At 43.6% G+C, this 26658-nt stretch overlaps 1 protein-coding gene across 2 annotated transcripts in view; it reads left to right on the top strand.

Annotated features, from left to right (window-relative positions):
- The first annotated feature begins 4479 nt into the window (after positions 1-4479).
- PDE10A (phosphodiesterase 10A) overlaps positions 4480-26658 on the top strand; it is a 195931-nt gene continuing 173752 nt past the window's right edge. The window contains exons 1-2 of one of the 2 annotated variants that reach the window (XM_075088069.1): positions 4480-4590; positions 5421-5718. In XM_075088069.1, coding sequence (XP_074944170.1) covers positions 5655-5718 — 64 coding nt within the window. In that variant the 5' untranslated portion in view covers positions 4480-4590; positions 5421-5654. Of the gene's footprint in view, positions 4591-4770; positions 5719-26658 lie in introns of those variants that run through there. The other variant, XM_075088068.1, reaches the window with a different exon arrangement.

The raw sequence follows: 26658 nt of genomic DNA, 5'->3' as shown, positions 1-26658 counted from the left end.
ATATTCTTGTAGAAAAGAGGTGGCTTGTGTGAGGGTTTGAGGGAATCAGAGAAAATGGCTGATACATACCCTTTAAACAAATTTACTCCTTGCATGTGTACTGTGTTTGAGAATAAACCTTTATCGAAAGAATCCCTTATGAAATAGGGTTCTCTATCAATTACTCGAAAGGTTTATAGAATAAGGCTTTAGGAAACAATGTCTTCTCTAGTTTTCTGATTTGCAATAGCAATTCAGTAGCTGGGTAATAATGACTGTACTCTGCAAGATCATCTAGCAGAAAATCCCTAGAAAAGAATGCAATTATTTTTATTAACTTGCACAGGACTTTTCCATAAAGGATTTAGTTTGGGGCTGTATTTACTCAGCTCTAGAGCTTGGGTTTTAGCTGCATTTATCCCTTTGCTCCCCCCGCCCCACCTTTGCAACAGGTTGCCTTCTCTGTATTTCATTGTGGCTGCTCCTGCCTCACCCACATTCAGGTGGTTGGTTTCATCAGCTCCTCTATTTCTGTCATCCTACATTTTTCTAAACTCCCTTTCCCCATAATCTGTTTTATTCCCCCCCCCTTTTTTTTTTCAAGGAATTGATCAGACATCATAGAGGGGACTCTTAGGATATAAGGATGATGACTGAGATAAGAGGATTTACGAGGCAAAAGAGTGGGACCAGATAAAAGATGAGTCACTGTCTTAAAATATAGCAGACAGAACTGGGAAAGAACAGGTGTTTGGTTTTAAGCTGTATTTAATACCAAATAACCATTGTTATAACTTGATTTTACTTTTTCCCCACAACATTTTCCTTCAAGTATTTTGATCAATATTGCTAAATTATTGCCAAACAGGATTATTTGCTGCCTTCAAACCAGGCCTGTTCCTGTAAGTACGATGCATGCTAGACCTCCTGATGGCTTCAGTGGGAACTCTGACTCCTGAACTCTCGTGAAATCGCGTTTATGCATGCACATGCAACCAACGACTTTTGCCCACTGTTGCACTGGCACAGTGCATTTGTACCAGAGCCCCTGCACCTGATGCAAGTGGATGCATCAGAGTGTTTTAATTTGCATTTCTTTGTATTTCAGAGTTTTAAAAATCCTTTTGGGGGATGATGTAGCAAACCTCACTGTTTCACATCAAAAATTCCTATTGGAGTGGGTGAGACTTTGCCGGTAACTGACGTGGGTAAATGGTCAGTACCACAGCGGCGTCAGTGACACCATCGCTCTGTGGCAACGGAGACTGTCATGCTGAGTGAGCAATGCCAACCCAGACTGACAGATACCCTGGGGAATGAGCAAATGTCATTCATCACTAATTTATCTGCAGGTATTGAGATGGCCACCAAGCATATTTGACTTCTGTGCAAATGTGTATATTTTACAAATAAATATGTACAGAGCTTCAAAATTAATTTTCACTGTCATCTAACTTTTCTTCTGTAATTGCTTTTGCTTGCCCAGCCAAGAAGCAGGTGATCAATCAGGTATGAATTGCTAACGGCTAATGAAAAATAATCAAATGAACAGTTTGTAAATCATCCTTAACTTGAAAGCTGCCTCTCTAGAATATCTGATGATTTCTTACAAATCAAACTGTATTTTGCCCGGTTTGTTGAATATACACATCCATATTTGTACAAGGACAATTCACACTCCTTTAATAAATACACAGATATCCAGTGTCAGACAGTGATATTTGAACTACTGCAGTTTGGATGAACAGCAACTGAGAAATTTAGCATAGATTAGCATAGCCAAACAAGAATTCTACAATTATAAATTGACGATGTAAACTTTGAGTAATTTACTCTTGATATTGGCAGAACAACTTGGGACTAAAGGAGCAACTTTCATTTTTTCAGGTGAATAGCTCTTGCTTTTTGTCAGTCATTTCAGTCTGATTCTCTCTTTCAATTTAAACATTTTAGTGTAAGAGATTTTCCTAATGAGAAGTTGTTAATTGCTAAACAAATAGGCTGCAACAACAAAACACGATTCACCGAAGTTTTGTTTCCATTAGCTAAGCTTTCTTTCGGAGAATTTAAATATTTGCTGGATCTCTAGTCATTCTGCAGCAGTTAGAGAAAAGCTCTGTATGTAAAGTTAGGTAGTGGTTGGACTTAAGGAAATAAAAGCATCTCACACAAGTAGACGTGTGAAATACAAGTTATTAAACTGTTTTGATAAAGTCAAATATACTACGAGAAAATGGATCACAAAAGCAGATGCAGTTTTCTGTTAGTTTAGTTCAGGATTTTTAGGCAGCAGCAGGTTTTAAGAACCATGCAGATGAAAGCAGTTCAGTAAAACCTGCCGTCTCCGAGTTCTTTTGTTTTACGGGGGTTTTGTTTGTTTAACGAGAACCTTTAATCTGTTTCGGCATTTTAAACCTTTTGCAAACTCTGTGGATTGTTTCTTACTGCTACAGAACATTCAGCTGGCTGAAAACGCACTTTAACTTGAAAGCGCTGTTATTTTCAGAGGAGCATCTTATTTTGCAGCCTTCCAGATTAAGTGATACCTAAAGACACTAACTTTGACGGGAGTCAGCGTGTACCTCAAATGATATGTGTATAAAATACTTGAGCGATGTAAAATAAAACCCAAACGCGCAGGTTTATATTGTTTTCAAAGCAGGAGTCGAAATTCGAAAGAAAAGAGCCAGATTTTGAAGGGAAATGGGAAGATGGCGGTAGTTCGGCGGGGATTCCCGCAGACCCCTAACGCCGCACCTGGAGCGGCTCCGGAGGAAGGCGGCGGCGGCGCCTCGCTCTCCCGGCAGCGGAGGAGGAAACCAGCATCGCCCGCCTTCTGCCTGCCCCGCTGCAAACAGCCGGAGAAACACCTTTCCCGCGGTCCCCGCACCGATTCCCGCAGCCTCCGCCGAGCGGGGCAGCGCTGGCCTCCCTCTCCCCGCCACAAAATCTGCCGCCCGGTACACGGCGGCCGCCCCTCCGGCCGGCAGGAGCGCCGGGGGAGCTGGGCGGCTCGCTGAGGAGCCACGTTCCCTCCGTCCCGTCCAGGTACCTGAGGAAAAGGAGTCCCGGCCGGGACGCCCTCCCGAGTCGGGACGGCACCGCGGCGCCTGCCGGCCCCGCAGCGGAGCCCCGGGAGGCTCCCCCCGGGAGGGCGGGTGGCACCGAGACCGCCCGGGGGGAGCCGGGCGCTGCTAGCCCGGCGCCCTGGCAGCGGGCTATGCGCCTCAGCCTCCCTTCCGCGGGCGGGGGCAGCCCCGCTGCCCGGTAGCCTCCCGCCGGGCCGGGGGAGGGGCGGCGAGGGCAGGGCGGACGGCTCCCAGGTGAGCGCCGGCGCCGCAGGGCGAGCGCCGGGGCGCCGCGGGCTCCGCCAGCCGCCCGGCTCGCTAACGGCCCTCGCCGGTTAACGGCGCTTGTGGGGCTGCGGGGCCAGGGGCGAGGCTGCCCCGGCGGGGGTGCTGCCCGCACCCGGGGTGCCGTTAGGCTGACAGGCAGGGCGGGGTGACGGCGGCCGCGGCCGCCCGGCCCGGAGGGAGCGCACCGGCAGGGGTAGGCCGGGCCGAGGGGAGCTCGGCCGGGCGATGCCCGCCTCCCTCCCCGCTGACGGAGGTAAGCTCCGGTGGACGGGGACCTCCCCGCCCGCCTCTCGGCGGCGGCCGGCGCCCGCGGCAGAGGGAGTTTGTGACGAAAACGAAATAGCTGGGGCGGGGGCTTCCAGCGCAGCCCTTAGCCCTGCTCCGTTCCGAGCCCGCCCTCGGGCTTCCCTCGGCTGGGCGTTCCCCCGGCGGCGGCCCCGCTTAGGGATGCCGTAGCGCGGCCCCACCGAGGCGCCATGCCGCTGGGACAGCGAGACGGGTGGCGGGGCGGTGGCCGGGGGAGCGGCGGGACGCGCCTTCGAGGGGAGCGGGGCCGGACCCTACCTGCCCGGGGACCCCTACCCGGTCGGGGTGCGGCTGGCCGCCGCGGCGGGCTCCGCTGATGAGCGGCGCCGCCTGTGCTTTCGGAGCCAGGCCGGTAGCGGCCCCCGGAGCCGCGCCGCACCTGCGGCCGGGGGCTGACGGAGCCCCTCGGGGAGCTGGACGGCCTAGGGGGCAGGTGGGGCCGGTGTGCCGGCGTAGGGCGGACTGGCGGCCGAGGGGGGCTGAGGCACACACGTGCGATGGGGAGCATCGGGACGGGACTGTGGCTCCCTGGACGGGGGGGGGCCAATGCCCCCCAGACACGGAGGGCCAGCTCTCCGGTGTCTTCGTCCCAGGCGCCGCGTGTCGCCTGCCTTTTGATCCCGCGGCTGGAAAGATCCGCTCAAAATGATGAGGCCGCATTGGGAGGATCTTTTCCTCGTGTCTCCCTCCCTGCCTTCCCTTTAGGTAACCGCTGTGCCGTAACTCCTGTGTGCGCGCCGGGTACTGGCAGGGAGGGCGGGAGAGAGGGAGGCAGCCTGGGAAGCGCTGGCCCCGCCAGTGGGCGTTTTCTGGCGCCGGGGCTGGTGCTGGAAGCGGCACTGCGGTGGTTTTATCTGCTTCTTTGCAGACGCGCACGCACGTACGGGGCAATATTTGCCTCGCTCGAAGAAAATAGGGATTGTTGCCGTTTTCTTGCTTCGAATGCGAGGTGGGAGCATGAGGGACAGCGGACTTTAAAAGGGGATCGGAACCGCTTGGCGGTCAGTAGCGCCCCGTTCCCTCCGGCCTAAAGGGGGAACGGCAATGTGAGGACTCGGTGAGGGCGGGGACCGAGGAAATACTGCCCGCGGGCTGCCCTGGGGGTGGGGGGGGCAGAGAGGCACCGAACCGCGGTTGCCTCTCGTTTGGCTCCGTCCTTTTTCGGCTGCCCTGTTACTCCGGTGTACCTTCTAGGCGTCCTGCCTTAAGCTGCCGCGAAAGGGAGGGAAGAGCGGAAGCATGTCCAACCCGGAGAAGCGGCTCTTATCCCGCCCCTCTGCCCCCCTGGCTGCTGCACCCCGGGAAAAGCCCAGCTCCGGCAGCCGCCCGCTCCACTCCCATGGCCAGGGCGGCGGAGGTGGAGGCAGCGGCGGGTCTCCTCCTCCCCCCCCCGCTCCTGGAGGCGGCTCGGCTGCCTGCAGCTCCCTCTCGCTCCTCCTAACAACCACCACCAGCAGCAGGAGCCGCGCTGCAGGGACAGCCTCCTCCGCCGCCTCCGCCAGCATCGTCCCCAGAGCGGCAGCGGCTCCTTTCCTCGCTCCAATCCCCTCCTTTTCCTCCGCTTCTCCATCTTCTTTTTACTTCTTGCCGCCGCCTCCTCGTTTCCCCTCCTCGTCTTCCTTTAACCTCACGAGTCTCCAAGGGAGGGAAGGAGAGGCAGTGAGAGCGGCAGGAGGAGGAGGAGGAGGAAGAGATGTTGGCGGAGCAGCAGCAGCTCACTTGATCGCCCATCCAGGCGGCAGCGGCAGGAGGAGACTCTTCTGTTCTTCCTCCATCCAGGGCTTGCTGCTCCGTTCCGCAGCCGGCGGCCCCCGGCAGCACCACTCCCGGCTCCTCCTCTCCCCAGCCGCCTCTCGCCCGTGGTCCTGCAATTCCCCCGGTGCTGCAGCAGCAGCCCGCGGCGACGGGATCCGAGGAGGCGACGGCCCCGGCGGGAGCAGGACTCCTAGGCGGCAGCAGCGGCAGAGAGGCGCCTTCTTCTCCTTCTCGTCTCCCCTGCTCCTAGGGCCAGACATGGAAGATGGATCTAATTCTACAAGCTGCTTTAGGAGGTTTACGGACTGTTTCTTGAACACAAGTAGGTACCGGAGCGCCGTGCCCGCCGGCGGGTCGCGCGTGTCTCGGGGGAGGCGAGGGGCTGCGCCCGAGGCTCGTGCATGCCTCAGGAGAGGGCATTTCTTTGTGAGTGGGGGGGAGGCGAAGACACAAAGGGGCCGCGTACGTGGGGCGTGCGTGGACGCATGGAGGAGCGGCCGGGTGTGTATCGAGGATGCATGGACAAAGGGGATGCTCGGTGTAACTGAGTGCTCTTTGTGGCCGCTGGCTGTTAGCGCCTCGGGGATTTCGGCATCATTTCGGGACCGGACAACTCTCCGTGCATGTGTGGCAGCCTTTTACTTGGTGCGTGCTTCATTTGCTCAGGAATTGATACGTAGGGGAATGGAGACTTTCGCCCCTACTTACCTGAAGTAGCAATAAGGAAGCCTTACGGTGGCGGCCGTTGTCAGAAAAGCGGCGGCAGCGGAGGAGGAAGACCGAAAAGGGTGAAATGCATCGCTTCTTTCGGCATCCCCAGTCAGACCTGCCGCACGCCCGCGAATCCCCCGGCTCTGAAGCGGCTGGGTGCCGGCTGCCTCCTTCCCCGGGCCGCGGCTCGCTGCGAGGCGGGCGAGGAGCCGGGGAGGAAGCGTGTGCCGCGGGGGGCCGGCGCTGTAGCGGGGCCGCTGGCCGGCCGGCGGGGAGGGCAGAACAGCGCGGCCACTCAGGCGCTCGGCGGCGAGCCGCGGCCGGCGGAGCCCAAGCCGCCTCCCGCCGGGCCCGGAGGCGGCGGGAGGGCGCGGGGCGGGGGAGGCCGCTCCGTTCCTCGGTGCGGGGCCCGGCGGCGGCCGAGGCGGTGTGAGAGGCGGGAGGAGGGAGGGTTTGTCAGGACAGAAGCTCCCCGTTCGTAGGGACGCGGCCCGGCGCCCCGGCGGGGTGTCTCGCCCCGAGCCTGCCGCCGCCGTCCCCGCTCCGGGGCGTTTCGCTTGCTCACGGCGCCCCGCCGGGCGGGCGCCCCCGGGATGCGGCGTCCCCGGAGCCGCCGGGGCTTCGGGCTGCCCCCGGCCGCCCTCAGCGCCCCGCGGGAAACGTGCGGGGCTCGCTTTTGCTCACGGGATTGATGAATTGCCAAGGGGAGCGTCTGTCAGGGCTGACATACTTTTTGTTTTTTTAAATCGGAAACTTTTTTGCTCGCCTCATGTTTTGATGCTCAGGGTGGCTTCAATCGGCTGTGGTTATTTGGGGTTTCTGTTTGTTTTGGATTTTTTTTTTCCTTCTTTTTGTGACAGTTTCTTAAAGCATAGGTTTATGCCTTAAAGTGTTCCTCCACTTGCATTTTATTCTGTTAGCATACTTTTATTAGATGGCTTTTTGGATACAGGTGAATAGTATGTAGTTCACACCTGTATGTATTTTGGGGGGATGTGAGAAGAGCTATAGAGATGTCAGCTGAAACCTCATCATTTGTGTTATTGCCTTACAGCTGTCTTTAGCACAATAATCTGCAATTGTGGTAGTTCTACGGTAGAGGTGAATAAAGATGACTATATATTTGCTGCATTGTCCTTTTGAAACTTGAAACTGATAGTTGATTGTGTTACAGAGTTCCTTAGTTCTTAGTTCCTTAGGCCTGAAGGGTATCCTAAGCTCTTGCAGTTTTTATTTTCTCTGTGTTTGAGAGGGGTAGAATGCTGTACAACTCTGATGTTTTAAAATAAGTGGTCTCAGGAGCAAGGGACTGAGCCAGGCAATATGTGTCATGTAGGGCAATCCTTTCCTGTGCTAGACCAAGAAGAGGATGACACAGAAAACATCAGCTCTGTCCAAAATACCATTTTAAAAGCAGTGGTGAATTCAACTTTAAGCTCTTTCATGAACACAAGAAAACTGGTCGTCTTTGACTGACTCTGACCTCTGACTGAAGATTTTCCTGCAGGCAGGAAAGGAGCAGAACAGTTCTATCCCCTGTGAGTTTGCTGACGTCTAAGACGACATGCAGCCTCTCTCTCTGCGGAGACACTTCTCCGTGCTTTGTAGCCCGCTCTCATGAAACTTTGAAGAACCCAAATGTCTGATATATCTACTCCTCTTTTGAATACGACTGAAACTGGCCAATGGGCTTAAAAGGTATTAGTGAGGTCAGACGGACAGGCATCCACGTGCGTGCGTATATACATATGCGTACACTTCCCTCCCTCTCTGAGTGATTGCATAAATCTGATTTCCTTAGGAAACAAGGAGTGGAGGGAAGTCAAACAAGATACTATTCAGTTCCAGTGCAGCTACTGCAAAGAGCACTTGTCCAACTGTTTGGAGTACTGCGCACAGTCCTTGTTACAGTGCAGCCGGAAGGCTATTATTCTTTTGAAGAGGATGAGATCATGTAGAATAATGAAGATAATGTGCTGCATCTCATAGCTTTTGTTTCCTGAAATGTATTTTAGGTTCTAAATAACACATATATATGTTGTTTGACTTTAAAGGCAAAAAAGTATAAATATTTTTACAGAGAAACTGAAGACTTCTGTAGGAAAGAGAATTGAGATGAGCTGTTTTGGAAGGATGATTTATAAGTGATTTAACAGGATCCTCAAGACTGGAAAAACAATGAAATTACTACAGATGTATTCTTTCTCCTCAGAGCTCAGAGTGGAGCATGCTGTCCGGTCAGGATTTTGTTAGAAGGTTCTTGATATTATTAAAATTTTACCTTCTGAAATACTCAGTTTGTGCCATATCTGGCTATTTTTGTTTTTAAGATTCCTAATAAAGCACTGGACTGGACTGTAGAAGTTTATATGAGCTTTGTGTGGTGCTTTTCATAACTTTAAAATCTGTAACTGGGTGCATAACACATTGTTTTGAGAAACTTTCAGTATCTAACATCCTAGATCAATTCTCCATTGGAGTTCTACCATATTTAGGATACTGCAAGCTGCCAGGTATTCCAGGTTTCTGTGAAATGCCTTACCTTCAGGGGAGCATCCCATGTTCCTTCTACACTCAGTGTCTCAAGCAGCACACGTGTAGCGTATTTCACCTGTGTCCCATGAGTCTACTCACAGGTATGAGTATTTTACATATGGGGGCTTTCTGCTCGTCAGACTATTATAAGTATATTGATATTTTATAAACAGCTACCTTTTATGGTTTTTTTTGGTGATGCAGCAAGTTTATCCTGCACCTTCCTGTGCCAGATGTTAAGACTTTCCGATTGAGTAGTACTGTAAGAAGTAGATGTAGCAAGATCTGTAGTTCTGGGAGAAAATAGCAATTAAGGTTTAAATAGAGTTAAAAGTATTCTTTATTACCTGTGCTAATGGGAAAGTTACTCTTGGCTTGACTTTTTTCTTGGTCTGTGTATTTATTACTTGCAGTCAGGGTTTTGTAAGCCAAATGCTGATCTTCAGCAATGAATCCCATGTGTAAAGGTGGACAGGGTTTGGTTTTACAGTTAAGTCATCCTTAAAATTTAGATGCTGATGTAGAAAACAGAATTGTCTCTGGTTTTCACGCCAAGGATTCTGGCTTCTCGTTAATAAAAAGCAAAATTGTCGTTAAAGTGGTGTATAGTTATGATAAGCGATATCATTCAGTGGCTCCCATCAGGACTGGTGGTTCATAATACCACATTTTGCATTAATGTATGGGAAAACCATGTATCCTGGTGTGAAGCATTGCCATTCTATTTAGAGGGGTAATGGACCAACACGTAGGGCAGACAGCAAGGAATAGCATGGAAGGGAATGGAAACCATGCGGGCACAAGCAGCTAACAGCGAAGGAGGGCTTGTTTGTCCGAGTCAGGTATTTTTACACATGGTTACCTATAAAGCATGCACTTTACATTTGAAATAACTAGTCCTTGTCCCTTTGACCCCTCAGCTCTGCTGCCCATGTTTGCCTGATGGCTTGGGGGTACCTAGCGCTCCTAGGCCTTGAGAAAGGAGGTAACGCCTTCACTGTTAACTCAGTAAGCTTGCTCTTGTGTAAAATGAACTGTGGAAGGTGTGATTATGCACGGTGGGGTAGTGTAGGTGAGTTGGAAGATGGTTTCTTTGTCACTTGTGCGAGGAGGATGGCAGCTCATCTAAGATTCTAACACAAGGCTGGTGGCTCCAGTCACCCTGTTCGTGTCCTTCCTTTTGTTTGTGTTTTAGGCATCATACTCATCAGTTGGATACGGTGAAATCCTGAAAGTGTAAAGATGATTTTTTTATTTCAGCATGTACATGACTTAGTGATTTGATTTTGAAACGGTAACGTAAATGCTCATTTCCACTAATGATCTACGGCATACATTGGCTTACTCGCTTTTAAATCTGTTGTACGGATCAGTACCACAGTACCTTTTGTATTCTAATACAAAGAGATACCTAATATTCTCTCAATGTTCTCAAATCATGAACTTAGGTTTAGATTAGGAAAACAAGAACGGGAGTCTGTGTGTGTGTATTTATAACTTAGAAATGGCTTATGCAGCTTGTTAGCTGATGTTAACCTTGTCTTGATTAAAATCTTATTTCAGTTTGGTAAAGGTAATATGAGCTAATATTTTTAAAACTAGCATTAACAGATTTTTTTAATTTCAAGTCATTATGTTTAATAATTTAAAATTCAGTGGTTTTTTACAATATTTTAGTTTTTGTATTTTTGTCACTATTATATTCTAAAGAAAGCTAAGGTAATTAGTTAAAAAAAATAGAGATATATATGTAAAGAAGAAGGGCTATTTGGGTTTTTTTATTTTGTTTTTATACTCCCTCTGCTGGCTGTTTCAATTACAAGTACCTGTACTTGGACTTTACTAAATCTGCTCTTCCTTTCCTGTTTCATCAAATGAGCAGCAATGTGTATTGATTTCAATCTGTATTTAAAATACAAAAAAAAAAGTCTGTAATGTTAAATGAAGGAATACTCTTTGCAGGAATGGAAAATTTGACACCTGTTTTATAGAGCAATGTTTTCTTTCTTGTTATACCTTGTATTGATTTTAACACTAAAAACAATTGAATCTTTTGGTGCGTGGGCTACATCTTCACTTAGTAAATATCACAGAAATAACAATTCATATATTTTTCCAAAACGTTTAGTTATCTGTTCTATTTATTGTAACAAATTTACTGTCCAGCTTTGAAGAACAGCTATGCCAAAACCTAAATAATTATGATATGTTTTTTTCTGTTTTAAAAAAAATCATTTGCAAGTTTTACTTACATGTATGTAATTAGCTGCAAGGCTTAACTCAAAGTATTTTGCAGATGTAATGGATAATTTCTTAAGATACTGATTTCAGTACACTAGTATACAGTAGTGTTGATCCAAAATATTTATAGCACTCATAATTTTTAGGAATTTCAGAGATTATGTATAAGAATTGCTATATATCTTATTGAAATTAAGCCATTGCATTCCCCATGGGTGTCAGTCAGTTGTGGTTAAAATTGTTCAATATTTCTTGTTGATATTTCTGCTAAACATCCAGACTTTGCTGTGTAATGTGTCCTTGCTTGTGCAGGTACTTGGCTTCCCACTGTCAGAGTTTGAAGAGTGCCACCTACTGATTGACAGCTCCTTGCAGTACATTGCTCCTGTGCCATCTGAAGGCTCTCACAGCTCAGCCTTGCTTATCTTGTGGGATGTGACAAGTTGATGTGGTTGAAGGTGGCAACTGTGTTGAATCAAGCCTCAGCTTTGACCTCTTCTATTAAATGATACTAATTTTTCTTTCTAATTTGTTTCAAGGTGAGGAAAAAGGATTTTCATCCTGGGAAGTGGGCTTCCCCCACCCACCTTGTCCCCTTTTTAAAATCTTGTGAGAAAGATGCATATTTCTGTAGTGTCGTTGTCGCTTCTTGTCAAGCTGTCATAATTAGTGTGGGAGGAACCAGCCTGGCTGATGTTTATAGAAGACTTTGGCTTCTGCTATGCCAGACAATGTATTGATGCGTTGCACACTTGAATGAGACAGTTCAAAAGGCAGGTAACAGACTTGCAATTGTGACTTTATTAACAAATGAACAATCCAAAATGCTCATGATGTGTTTGTTTTTGCAGGGGAGAAGGACAATATGGTTAACACATTCTAAATTTTTATGGTAAATTGATGGATTCATCTTTACTATTAGTGGACACTGAGAATGATTTATTTCAACTTAGAAGTATGCTAATTATGTTCTTGGGGGGAAAAAAAAAGCTTGGCAAGAGTATGCATTAGTTCAAAACTGTGTCATTTACATATTTACAAGGAACTCCTTTATTTTTGAGTTCTTTTAATAGACTTTCTTCCCAGTGACTTATCTCCGCAGGAAGCTCGGTTAATTCCAAGCTTCTAAGTGCCTTGTCATGGGTGGCATTAAGAAGAAAACATTGTTTCCAATTTTCATATTCTTTTGAAACACACATTGATAGCAAGCTTTAGTCTGGGTGAGTGAGTTTTTTTAACAACAAAATGTTAGATCATTAAGAGATGCCATATCCTATGGGTCAATAGGACTAGAACTGGGGTCTCTGTATCACTTGAAGGCTTTCCGAAGTAGTTCTGGCTCAAGAATACCAAAAGAGAAGGCTTTTGGATGTTACTCACTGCCTTTAGAGAACTCTCACTCATTTTAGTGGTTTCTAATTAAAATAATAATGAAAAACCTCAACATAGAAGCAGCAGTAGTAATCTTGCCTTCTTTGATGTTGGGGCCCAAAGAAGAGATTGTCAGGACGTGAGACCAGTTAATCTACCTTCCATCTGGAAACTGACGATTTAATGCTTTCATTAGCACTTATTGATCTGATTCCTTGTTTCTGCATTATCAACCAACTCCTGTGCAGCTGAGCAGTAGTTCTCTTAACAAAGTTTATTCAGCTGTTAATAATTCCAACATTCTTCCTTCCTCTTATCCTTTCGCTTGCATCAGAGAGAAATCCCCTAATGCCAGCCACAAATAGTTCCTAAAGGAAGGAAAACTTTTGCATCCAAATTTCTTAACAACTTTGTACAGAAACTTCGCATCTCTAATCCTTCTGATCCACGTGTGCCCAAAATAGCAGATATTTCGAGCTGCTGATGGGCATTGTCATGATCACCTTAATAATATTGTTTACTTTGCTTCACCCTGTGGGGAAATTTCCTAATTGGCAGGAAGGATGCCACTTTCTTTGCCCTAGATATTTTAGTAGCATTTTTGCAACATTGGGGTGTTCTGCTGGTTCAGAGAACAGCCTGACTTATGGTGGCTAAGTGTGGATCCTTTTTATTCTTTTGCAGTTTTCCTCGCTGCCTCATTTTTATTTCCCATTGCATTTCTTCCATAGTGTCTTATTTTATTTACTTCCAAACTGGGTAAAGCTACTACCCTCTCCTTTTTCTTCTAATGGTCTTTGACTTAAATTTTACTTTTTTTGTTGTTTTAAATATGTGCCTTAGTATTTCACTAATGTTTTTTTTCCCTAACACATAGTGGTTAAGTTTATGATAACTCATTCTTTCACTTACACTGGGTTATTTTTGTGTTTATATTTTGGTTTTCTTTCATGCATATACAGTACCTTGGCAACTTCTCCAGCGTGAATTCTTTCTTGGAACATAGCTCTGTTGGCTGTGCTTTCTTTGCAGGGCTTTCTCTTTCTTTCGGTTGTATCTGTATTTTCAGCTTAATATTATTTCCTCCTTGTCCACCCATTAGCTTATTTTAGCTGGTGTTTCCTTCTTGATTGCTGAATTGTGTTGATTTTGTTTCTTCCTGCAGTGGGCCTGTGTCTTACTCTGTCCTTTTTCCGATGTTCTTATTTTGCCCAGCTGCTTTGGTTTTGTGTAGGTACTATGCTGCTGTTACCCTTCTTCTGGTGTAGTTTGCTTTGGCTGTATTATCTGGTGTTTTGGTAAGACCAAATTTTGTATGGCCATTTGAAAACTCTTGCTATGTGTTCTGTATTTGCAGTGACTCATTGTATTTCCTAATCTGCCACTGTCTGCCCAGCCCTAAGTGTGATGTCAGTAGAGATTTTTTTCTTGCCTTTTTTAAGGCAAACATAGGACTGATGAAAGTTACTGTTTGATGTAACAGGAAACTGAACTCGTGTTCTTTAAACACGCAGTGTTGTAGCTGGTGTGCTCAGATTTCATCATGCTAGGCTCCCATGCCTCATGCTTGTGAGCAAGTTGCTTTTGTGTGGATGTCTCACTCTTCCTGTTTCTTCAGACTTCATTTTTTACCAGTAAAGACTTCCAAGACAGCTAGCCTCAAGAAGCTGCTTCTTCATGTATCTTGAGTCTTAAATGTAGTTCTGTGGCCTTCAGTTCATGTTTATGAATGCAAGAGGGTCTTGGGATTAGAGGTGTCCTTTTGAGAAGTGCTTTCACGAGGTCAGAGTATGGGTGACCTGCAGCCTCCAGTGTTTATAGAACAGTGTGTTCCCCGTACCAATTCTGGCTTAGCTCTTGTGGTGGTAGAGAACAGGATCATCTGGTATGTTGTAGGAACTTTCCTAGGCTTTGAGGAGGAATGTGCTTGTAGATTGCCTGTTTCTTTCAAACCTTTTTTGGACTTCTGTTGGAACTCTATGCAGTGCTTATACTTCTGAACTAAGCACCGAGCAGATGTGAGCTGAAGCTCTAGCACTGTCCATTCCGCTTGATTTTTAGTGTGCTCCTTGGTCCAGTTTAGACAGATGCCTAACTGCCTACATGTGTGTTGGGAGAAAGCAAAGAGGGACTGTTTCCAAAAGGCAGTGGGAATAGTGCCTGTCTTTCCCCCCCTTCTGTAAGGAGAAGAGTTCCGCTTTGCTAATACAAGCTGTGTCATGCCCCTTTACTTTGTGTTTAGAGAACAGGCTCTGGGCTGTTTTATTTACTTGTATAGGGACATAGCCATATGGACCAGCAGAGGAATCTTTGTACTGTTTGGGGCACTAGAGCAGACCTTGTTTCTACTGACCAAGTTCTCCTGGCAAATGAACCACAGGTTCTACAAAGTCCTGAATGAAAAGATGCATCCAGTGAATAAGGGACTACTGCTGGAGGACATGGCTTGCTGCCCAACTCAGTGCAATTATTTAGCTTGTCTGTCTTTGTTTCTCCAACTTGCTGCTTTGGAAGGCTTCTTCAAAGTTGTGGCTAAAATGTGTAATTGAGCATTCACAGGGGAACGAGAAGACACAAGTTCTGTCAGTTGACAAGCATGAATGAAGTGTGTGTGGTGATATCACATATCTGACGTTAATGAAAAATGTTGGATCTATGGCAGTAGTATTGAAGGGGTAGAAATCAGAAATAGAAAAAGGAGAAGATTGGAATGGTAAGAGAAGTTTAACATTTTATTGCTCAAAGGAACGTGATTATAGCAGAAGAAAATGTTTGTCCTTATAGGGAGAGCTATTTATAAACTCTGAGAGGTTTCTTTTGGGGTAGATGAAAGACTTGATATGTAAATATCTCCCAGCAAATCATCAGATTTTGAAGAAATCTTTTCACTAAAGTATAAGATTTCACTGAAGTGTAAGATTATGGGTTTTTTAAGCGTGAGGGTTATTTTTTTTTAATGCCACAAATGCTTGCTTTCTGCTTAACTATAATTTTTTCACTCTTTTTAGTAACAACATAAACGGTTGAATCTTATGTACTTTATAAATGTACATATAGATAACATTAAGCTACAAAAAGTGAAGAAATAATTTAAAAGGTTATCTTCACTGACTGGCCAACCCTATTTGACAATCTCTTGTGCATGCCAGCTGGCCCATGTCTTACCATTATTTTACAAGTCACTCTGAAAGTTTTACTGTTCTACCCTGTGTGTTTTTAATCCTTTCTTTTTTTTTAAAAAAAAAGCTTTATTTGTAATTTAATAACTTATCCACCTTGTTCCTGTTTGTTTTTTTTCTAACACTTTATTTAAGCATAAATCTGCCTACATGTAGAGTGCATGCCCCTTCTCTCTCTTAACATGAATCGCCTTGGATGGCTCTAGCCATGGATATGTTGTGAGTATAGCTAATGTCACTGTAGCTGGTTACCCTGCTGATGGTGACCTCTTGTTCATGACAAGCCTTTTTTCTTGTTTACAAGATGGTGATGCAGTTGTTACCTTCTGATTTGACTGCAAGGCTGATTTTTTGTTTTGTTTTGTTCATTCAGCTGTGTGTACCTTTTTTTTAAATATGTTGAACTACTCTCTTAGCACTTTGCAACATCTTGTGTTAACAACTTGTGTTTGAATCAAAGCAACTAGCCCTTCTGCTGTGCCAAGAAACACTTTTTCCAAAGCACTTGGAAAAGGAGGTTTTTGTTTTTCTTGTTTGTGGAACTGAAGGGAGGCATGGTAAGGAAGTTGAAATCTGCTTACATATATATTGAAATTGAAAAGAGAACACAAGAACAGTTACACGGTTATATTGAGCAATATCAGAATATTGAAATTCTTTTGCTAAAACCTAAATTGCTAAGACTGAAGCTTTGTTTAAATATAGAAATGTCCTGTGCTGAACATCACCTTGGAATTTAAAACCAAGTTGTCAAAGTGATTTGAAAGTCTTTATACAGACTGCTATATTGGCTTAAACTAATATAATTTTGGTAGGTTTTAGACCTCCTAGAGGTGAGCTCTGACAGGTCTACTAGTGGAAAATGAGTTATCTAACCTATGCTTCTCTGCTCGAAGTCACTACCAACTTAGAGGTAGCAGAAAAAAGGCTTGAGCACATTGTCTGGCTTCTCAACCTGTGGTACATGCAGAGGTGAATGTCTGCTAATATATTGAGCTGTAGGCTCCTGTGTTTGATGATGAACTGCAAAAGCGACCTTGGGTCCTACTTTTGTGGTGGTAACCTGTAGAAGCAGGTCGCAAGAGGCTGTTTGGAGTGATGAGGATTGTTATACCTACTTGTTTCATTCCCGTTTCTGTCTGTTAATGCTGGACATGTCTGACTCCAAAGCAAGCTGTTTCAGGGAGCTGAAATGGTAGGTGCCTGTTGACTCCCTCTGGTGTAGGGTAAGTTTTCTGCTGGCTAACTTCCTGAATGAGTTCACTGTGAAGTCAGAGGATCACCAGTGTTGATGGGAAAATAAACCGCATCGGCCTGTTGCTGGGAGCTGATGAGAGGATAACCCCTTTCATCAGCAGCTCATCTTGGATCAGCTTGGCTGTGCTTGATACACTTACACCATAGTTTCATGGTCACTTGAAGTTCACATAAACTAACCCCCCTGTTTAAAGAAATGGCCTAGTTCTTCCTCCTTAAGGCTGCTTTTTCCTAATCATTTGTATTCCTCCCTTGTGCAGGCATATTCATGTGGCCCCTTCGTGATCTACATTGAGGAGCTGCTCTCAATTAAAACATACCAGGATTAAAAAGGGAGAAAATGGATGCCTTAAAGGCTTCATAAACTTCTGAAAATAAGTTGGAAGTGCATGTGTAAGATCTGTTATTTAAGGTAGAAGTGCCCTTCAGAGATGGGGAAATAGCATGATTTATGTAACATAAGTTTTGCCACCGTGGAAGTTAGCTCTATGAAGGACTCTACTTGCATGCTCAGTGGTGTTTTTTTTGTTTTGGTGTTTGTTTTTTTTTTCCCCCCCAGAGGACTTCTGTGTCACTTGCCCAGTATTTACCTAGCCCAGAACATGCCTGATGTTGATGATACCAAGTAACACTTCCTATCTTCTTTTTTTCTTAGCAAACTGTGAATCCTAATTCTATAGTGAAGATCTTCCTCAGAGCATGGAATTTGTAGTTTAGTTTAGAAAAATTTTGTGGGCTTTTTTTACTGGTGGTGATTACCTGAAAGTTTGTGGGCATTAAAAATTTTTTTTTTGTATTTGTGATAGACTCTTGTCACTTGCATGTTACTGAAGAATGCAAAAGGGATTAGACAGAAGTACAAGAATATTCACTGGCTTTGTGTATGTCAATGATTGGAGGCAACTTGAAATAGTGATATCCACCAACCCTACCTCCCCACCAAGTGCTGGGTGAGCACAGACTAGTTCTCACAACAAATCTGGAAGTTTTCTAAACCAGGAGGTTGTCTAAAACTTCAACAACACAGACACCTCTATCCTTTTTCCAAGCAGTTGGGGAAACCATTTTGAATTAGATGAGTGGCTACAAAGCAGAAAAATGGCAGAACCACAATGAGACTTCAGGACCTGGCTTCTAATCTAGGGATCCCTCTGCCAGGTGATGTTGCTTTAATGGTCCGAGCAGAATGTTGCTATAGCTTCCTGTGACTTAATTTGTTGTTGTGTTTATCTTTTTCTGTAAACAGCTCCCAGTCACTGGGGATCTAGGAGCTTTGAATAAAAAACATAATGGTACATTGTTCTCTTCAAGGTCACCAGTGAAAACAGTTTAAATGTGGTTGTATTAAAACCACAAAGTGAGGTAATGGTTAGTTTTGATCAGACCCACTTCTGCTGCCACTTTTCTAAGGTACAGTTTCATTGAGGGAAGAATTACTGTTTTAGCAAATAGCATTGTATTAGTTGAGAAACAGTAAGAACAATAAAGATGACAAGTTTACCTCACCAACATGAATAAGACTAGGGGGAGAAAAAAGTTGAAAGAGAAGACAGAAGAGATGTCCTTCAGCTGCTTCTAGATTGTATCTGCAATTCATAGTTTTCTGGACACTTACCATTTTCTGCTTCATTTATTGATCTTGAGCATTAGAATTTACAGCTGTTTTGGTTCACCTCTTAATACGAATTTGCTCTGAGCTTCAGAACGTAATTTCATCCCCCTGTGCATTTACTGGTACGCTCTGGCCACAGCTAATTGTGCTGCAGTCGGTGCTGTTGCAGAGTGGGGTATTAAGCTGTACTGAGGGAGAACTGCGTTCAATAATGTGATGTTTTTTGTAGATGTTTTCATAACTTGAACCTGCATCTTTGCATCAGTTGGGAAATCTTTGTGAAACTACGTCAGAGCTCTTGAACTTCAAAAATTATTGCTTTTTGGGAGGAGTATGAGTAGAGAGTGAAAATAAGGAGTAGTAGGTAAGCATGTTTAAAACTGTACAGTGACTGTAAAGTAATGTATCTTCAGTCTAGATGATGGTTACTGATTCCTTCCGATGTTGCTATTCAGCATGCACACTGTCAGTTACATGCAGAGGCACGGATAACGGTGACTTCCTATCCTGTACTGCTGGGGGTTATATGTGGTCCTTTACGTACTGGTGTCTTTTACATTGTTTGTCAAAATCTGCATGTCAAGATTTAGTCCTTCAGTTTTATCAACTGATCAGCTGATGCACAGATCAGTGAACCTTTTGAATCCAGGCTTGGGATTTATTTATTTAGTTTTTAGCAGTTTCTTTTCTATCCCACACTTGTTTAGTAATGATGATGTTCTGAAAGAAAAATTAGCTATGTATTTATGAATTATTTTGGTAAAACACTGTAATACAAATACTGCCATCTTACTGTCATAATACTTTCTTTTTTTGGAGCAATACATAATTTGTGTACCACCCAAAGTGCAGTTTTCCTCTTTTATATGTCTTAATATTTTCAGCTACTTTGGTTGCACGGTTTTTTAGGCTGAAACACTGGGAATCTGCTCAACTCTGTCTCTGTGACAGAGCAATTCAAATTGAGTAAGTCGAAGACCAATAATCTCTAAATCACAAGCAATTCAGTGGGCATTAGATCTGAAGTCTGGATGTTCCTGCCACTTTTTCTTCTCTCTTTGCTTCCTCCACCCATTTTTTTGTTGCCTAGCCTTTGTGCTGCCTGGAACCTCTGTCATCACATAAGGTGGGCAGAAATTCTGTTCCCTTTTAGCAGCCACTTGTTCATTGTCTCTGGTCTTCCTAGCTGCTGTTTTTCATGAACTCATCTGATACATGTATTGTTTGATCAAATTTGATTGCAATTAGTTGTAAGGTCAAAATGTATTTGTAGGGGCAAATTTTGTAGCTGAAAAGACAGTAAGACCACTGCATGTCTTGTTTCTTTTGACCTTCTAAAGATTTGTTGGTTTTTTTTGTTGTTGTTGCATCTTTATTAGTTCTCTCAGTATCATTGAGGTTCTGTTAATGATGGCTCTAATTTCCTTGGTTTCCTAAAATTTTTAATGTTTTATGCACAAGGCAGAGATATATAGCTTCTGGGGGAGAGGTCAATGGTATTTCAGTAGCTTCTTCTATCTCAAGAGCAATTTACCATGGGACTCTGCAATCGAGTCATCATGATGGGAAGTGCATCTCAACTGATGTAATGCATTTGTGTTTCCTGGAAACAGAACAAAATCGCAGCTCCGCTCCATTTAATGCAAGATTTGTCATTGATTTCAGTTGCCATGATATTTACTCCTATCATTTGATCTTTATGTTGTAACAGGCTGTTCATGCTTCATGAATCTGATTTCCTGACATCAGTGCCTCAAAGCAGTGTTGAAAGTTTTTATTAATGGAGAGTATTTTTACAAAATATTTTGAAACATGGCACAGCCAAATCTGATTTCAATAAAACTTCTAGTCTCTTCCTCTGCAGACTATGCTAAAACAGGAATCAACATATTTGATACAGCAAGAGGGGCTAGGTGGACTTGATAGAGAAATTCTTTAAATAGATTAAATATTTAATCTAAGGTGTCTTACTCTTGTCAGGAATGTATTTTCTGATGAAGGTGCATTGTTTTTTCTCAGTCTGTCTTGGAAACTAAAATGCATTAAGTTGAAACAGTATCACCTTGATCCTGTCTGCCAGTGTAGAGGACAGGTTTGGTGTTCAGTAATTTCAGCTGATTTTTGCTGTATTTAAGGTAATGGTGGTATAGGTGGCGGGAAAGTGTAGAGCCAATAAAAAAAATTGTAAAGCAAAAAAGTCCCTCCTGTGTACAGACACTTTGGTCAGCCAGACCTGTGTGGTGATGTTCTGATGTCGCTGTGTAGAACTTTTTAGTGACTTTATCAGTTACTTATGTACGCGGGTATGAGAGCAAAAGTAACTACTTGCAAAGGTTCACCTCTTTCTTCATCGTAATGGTACTCTGATGGCTCAGTATTATTAAAAATAATGGTAATTATTTGTGTTATGGGTAATTCCTCGTGGCGTTTTATGGCCCATGATCTCAAGGAAGTTTGCAAGCCACTGGCTGAACCTTGTGGCAGCCTTGATAGGAAGGGAATGGTAACTAGACAGTTCTTCTTTCTGAATGCCATAGGGCAGAAGACTCAATGGTCGGGTTTTTATATGCTTAACTCTGCATAAATCTTGCTGAAGAAAACATAAGTTGTTTAAAAACAGTAGGACAAAATGATTTTGTAAAATAACAAAGTGTATTTTTGTAACAGCCTGAAGATATTTATTTTGTTTATGGTCATTTTGTGGCTGTTCATTTTTCAAGGCCAAAGGTGTATTTGGAATTCGAGTTGCAATAAAACTCTCTAAACAAAGAGTTGGATTCACAGATGGGAACGCTACATAGATTTTTTCTTTTTTTTTCAAATAGACTTTTTTCTTTTAAGTGGGGTGATGTGTCTCTAAATGCATTTGTGAATTAAAGAGTAGTGTAGCTTCAGATTTCAGGAAAATGAACTCAAAAGGACACTGTCAGGTGGCCTGAACTAATGAATTAAGGTATGTTAAACTGGTGAAAGTTTTATTTTTTTCAGATGTTGGTGTGCTCAGTTCCTACTTCACAGCATTCTCATCAGAAACAACTGTCATCATCTTATTTGTTTTTTAGGTCACTTAAATCATATTGAACCACTACATTTCTCACATGGTCTTTCTGTAAAATCACATATTGGCAAAAGCTCAAGGGCATGAACTGCATTTTGTACTTATAAAGAAAATGGAAATGAAGGGAAAGGAGGGTATTGCAAGTGGTGATGGGTTTTTCTAATGAGACTTCTACACAGCTCTGCTGCTGACTTCTCCTTACTTGCATATCCAACAGGAAATGGAAAACACCTTTCCTTCACCACCTCCCCCATGATAAAAATGGGGGTGGGGATGGCGACTCATTTTTTCCTATGAAAGGATTGTGATGTTTTTATGGAAGTTCTTAGGAAAACAAAGCATTAAATAGCTGTTCTACAAAGAGGCACTGGTCATAAAACACTGGAGGTGTATTTCTGAATCGTAAGTTGCATTTTGGACTTGAAAACAGACTTTTTATTCCCCCAGTGTTTGTTGCAGATATTAAAAACGAATTAAGGACAATGCTGATCCTGTAGGAGTTGGAATATTAGAGCATAGAGATGGTTCTCTGATCAGATGCTGCAGACAGGCAACTCCCTGCTTGCCCTTCAGCCAGTTGTGCAATGTTCAGGGCTGAAAGTCTGTCAACATATTTTTTTTTTTTCTTTCTTTTGGGACGCTTTTGGAAGCAGGCCATCAAAGCTCCCTAACAAACACACTAAACAGCTGCTAGGATAATGATTTGGATGAGAATAATTCATTTAATTAACTTCATTTCAGGTTTTGAAGGAAGCACAGTGTAACTGCCCAAACTAGAATATTTGACATCTGAGTATGTTTTAGTTCATTATATTTAACTGAGTTTTTTTCTCTTGAAAGTGGAAACCAAGAAGATGCTGTATTTCAGGAAATGAATATCTGGTTTACAGGATATTTAAGACCCTTTATCCTTCTAGCTCAGCTCACAGGAATAGTTCATACTAGGCTACTTGCTACATTTGACTTGAATTCAGTTTAATTTTCCTGACGCTTTTTTTTAAAAGTTAGAGACTCTCCTTTGACTCAAACGATGGGCTTGTGACATTTTTGAAAATCAGTGGGCTTTGTGAAAAGAAATGGTAGATGCTGGTTCTGAGGCTGTGATGAAGAAACAGTGCTGCTGGTTATGGTTGGGAGACTGGAGTCCAAAATATGATTGCAAACTAGTTTACCATTCTGCAGCTTTTCTTTTGGTATTCACATAACCGTATGTAGTTGTTTTTCAGTGCTGTGGCATTTTGAAATAGACTACTGTGCTGGGCAGAAGTAACCCTTCATCTGATTGATTTTGATGGTCAAAAGGAGGAAGGAAAATACTGCTTTTAAATGCTGTTGTTAAACTGTGAACTGCTAGAGCTGTTGTAGTTTTGCTTAGTCACCTGCTCCCTTCCCTTGCTGATTTTAATTCTAAATCTAAACCATGCATAACTTATGTTAAATGTATTTTTCTCTACTACTGTATTGCACCTTTGTCAAATTTCCATGTATCATTCATGTAGAAGGTGGGCAGCTGGTGGGAGCTAGGGAAGGAAACGGAGTACTACCAAGTGCTGGCAACAGTATTTTTAACAACATAAACTGATCTGTTCATATACTCCTAAAATACAGAGGTGGGATTCCTGGTGGGATGAGATGATGGCTTTGCCTCCTCTATTAGGGCTATCTGCTGAGAGGGTGAGAGAGCTTTCAGTGGCCTTTCCTCCTTCCAAAACTTTGCATATGCTTTATTAATGGATTCCTACCGCAGCCTCGTAGTACTTGCAGTATCTTCGGGAAGAGGTTTTTTTTTTGTTTAACCCCATCACAACTTTTCAGAAGAGACTTTTTTTTCCTGAAAGACCAGACACCTGCCCCAATGTTGACAGCTTTACTAAGCCAGAGCAGCTGTCAAATGAATGAGATTGGTAGTCTTACAGATACCCTTAATCTTCTTGAGAAATATCAGGAATGGATATATAGTAGTTACAAATCTGTGACTGCTTTAAGTAGCCATCTTACCTAACACTGGCAGTGTAAGGGGCTGCTTGATTCTACTGTGAAGTGTACTTTGAAAGATTAATGTGTGCAGGATGTGTTAATAGGAGGAAAACGGAAGAGAGCAAGAAAGCATATAAAAGAAACAAAATAGGATTTCATAGTTTCCTTGCCAATCAGAAAATAAACATTGCTGGAAAGACAATTGGGACATCAAGAAATGGAAGGGGCAATAAGGAATTTTCTGGCAGAAGAGGAAGATTTAAAAAAATCCCAACAAAACAAAAATAGATTGACACATCAGTTTGTATTTTTCCATTGAAGAGGTACAGTCCCACCTACTCAAGTTTCTGAAAGAAATCCTGCCAGTCTGAGGAGCTGAAATACCAACCTTTGGTTGTATTTCTTGTGATACATTCTTTTCCCCTATATATTAGGAGGTTATAGGGACTGCAGTGATTTTTATCATGTAAATAAGGCACGTTATTTATTGCAAACAGCAGCTAGTTTTCTGGTAGATGCCTGTTATGGTGCACTTAGGTTTTAATGCTTCCTTAATAATTTCCTTTGTTGCAGCTTAAAAAGGCAAAGACTGACCTGCCACTAAGTTTCCAGGCAGCTGAGCTGACTCTGAGAGAGGGGTTTCTTTGCGGGATTTCCAGTGTAAAAGGAGAATGGTGTGTCTTGGCTGTTTAGAAAGTCTTAACCTCTTTGGGTCTTTTCAGAGCTATTCAGCATATAGATTGTTATATATGTTTTCTTGCTAAAGAAAGTGAGTTCAACTGCAAGTTGAGTGTGGAAAGGCCAAAGAGCTTTACAGACTCCTGAGTATCAGAGGACAAAGTGTTTCATACCAGTAGTGTTCTTCAGACTTTAGGTTTATATAGAACTGGATTTAAATATTAGCAATGACAAGGAAATGCCAGAGGCTTTACTAAAAATCAGACAAGGGATTTTGCTTTCTTCCTGTTTCCACTCTTTCAGTGTTGTTGAATTTATAGATGCATGATTTTTTAAAAATTTTTTTTTCTTCTCCCCTCTGCCAAGCCCTAGGGGACACAGCTGTCTGCCCTGTAACTTCCATTGTCATCATTAGCACTCTTATCTCGCATGGCTGTGTGAGGACTTTAATGTTCTATATAATTGGTGGTGGTGATTGCTGCTAAAGCTGTAAAGGAAAAGCATCCGTTCACCTTCGTGTGAAACTGGGTGATTGACGAACTCATGAATGTTTCCTCTCTCGGCTCTGAACTGAGTAAGGCAGGCCGAGTACCTCAGGCAGTCTAATTTCCTGGCTTGATAATATACTGGGAAAAGAGCCATTTGTTGTCTTCAGGGTTGTCCATATATGGACAAATCTTTTGCTGGGCTGAGTAAAAATGGTCATCTTTCAGGAAAGAGTAGAATGTTACAGGATTTTGGAAAATGAAGGTTTTATGAGCAGAGGTCTAGCTTAAAATAATGGGCGGTTGCTTGCTTCAATGCACTTCAAAACAGCACGGGCTCAGGTTTGTATCTTGGAAATGTGTTAGTGCAGGGCAGCTATAGATTTTAAGTGTGGAAGCATGTGTATGCTTACCCTAGTTGTTTGGCAGCCTTTTGCTTTGAGAAGGACCAATGCTGATGCTGGCGCAGACTAGACCTGTAGGCTTTCACTGCCTTTTTATCTAGTTTTGGATTAAAGACTAGGAAGACATTTAAGGAGAAGTTAAATACAGGGAGGATTATTTCAGTCTGGCCATCTGTGGCTCAGTAGTATGCTTGTTTATTGTTGTATGAAGACCTTTAATAGTATTTCTTGATGCTTTGGAGGATCAAGCTGATCATTATCACATAGGAGATCCAAGAACAGCTGGCCAAATCTTGAGCTGATTGCAGAATTGTGGTGTTATTTTCTAGACATTCAAAAAGTTTGGGGTTTATGTGGAGTCCTCCCTGTTTTTACTCAAGGAGACTATGAAATAGTTACCTATGTGGGGAAGCAGTGAAGCAGTAATCTCTCAGATGGATCCTAAAGCATCACAAAAGGAGCTTCTCCTAGCTGTCGTTGGAATGCTGTTCTCTGCGTTTCTTCAGATGACAGACCTGAGGACAGGAAGTGGGGGTGGGGGAGTAAGTCAAACTCCTGGTTGTAGCATTATGTTGTGTCTACTAATATAGTTTCAACTAGTGACAATATTTTATTATTTTTATTCCAGGTGTAGTAGAGGAGACCTTGATTTCTGGAAGATAGAGACTGTAGAAAGAGTCCTGGATTTCTGATAAGGGACTGTGTAGGACTCGTCCCAATCCTTGTATTGAAGCCCACAGGCACCCTGGTTAGGACATTGTTTTACTGCATGATCTTGCCTAAGTCAGAAGTATACTGAATGGCAAAAATCCTCCCTAAAACTGTTATGTTGGTCTGGAGGTTCACTTAGAATTGTTGTGTTGACAGTCTTGAAGATTATGTAATCTTTTTGCCAATTAATCAGAGTCTTAGAATGCCCCGAGTTGGAAGGGACCCACAAGGATCATTGAGTCCAAGTCCTGTCCCTGCACAGGACAATACCAAATTCACACCATATCTGAGGGCATTGTTCAAGTGCTTCTTGAACAGAAGCACTTGGACATTAAAGTCCAGAGCAACTTTAGTTTTTTTCTTTCTCCTACCTGTTGTATTTGTAAGGAGAAGGTATACAAGAGAAAGTAGGCAAGACTTACTTATTTTTTTAAAGTGTAATGGGAACAGAGCAGCTGATTTGCTTTAGGCATCACTGCAAATTTCAGCTGAACTTCTTACACAGAACTAAAATATTGTACAGCAAAATGCTTAGATTTGACAGATGCTTGAAACTGAATGATCTCTCTTTTTGACAGTTGGTAGGACTTCTTCCCAAAAGTAGCGAAATCCCCTTAAATGTTTTTTGTCTTAGAGGTTGGGTCAACAAAGGTTATAAAAATGTTTGGGCTACTGAAAGTGTTGAAGTTTCAAGAGGGATAGGAAGGAATGGACATGACATGCTGCTCTCTTCCCCTGTCTGAGACCAGGGCGTTTAAGTGTTATAAAGGAATAGTGCTCAGATTGTCTGTGTTACTGGGCAGGACATGAGAGTTAGATGGTTGTGCAGGTTGGTAGGAAGCCTAGATCAGCCTGAATGTCTAATCTGTTTACAGCTGGTTGAAGGAGAAAAAGAACAAAGTTAACGGGGAGGTTGCTGAGGAAGAGCACTTCAGGCCATGGGCTGACTGAGAAAGAGTAAGAATTGGGCCATGGAAGAAGTGGTTTCAGCCTAGGTCTAAGGAACAGTGTGATCGAGCAGAGAGAAGGGCAGGGATTTGGAG

This window comes from Phalacrocorax aristotelis, chromosome 3 (assembly GCF_949628215.1).
Source record: "Phalacrocorax aristotelis chromosome 3, bGulAri2.1, whole genome shotgun sequence".
NCBI classification, from domain to species: Eukaryota; Metazoa; Chordata; class Aves; order Suliformes; family Phalacrocoracidae; genus Phalacrocorax; species Phalacrocorax aristotelis.
Note: the sequence above shows the minus strand (reverse complement) of the source record. Positions and strands in the feature narration are given on the sequence as shown.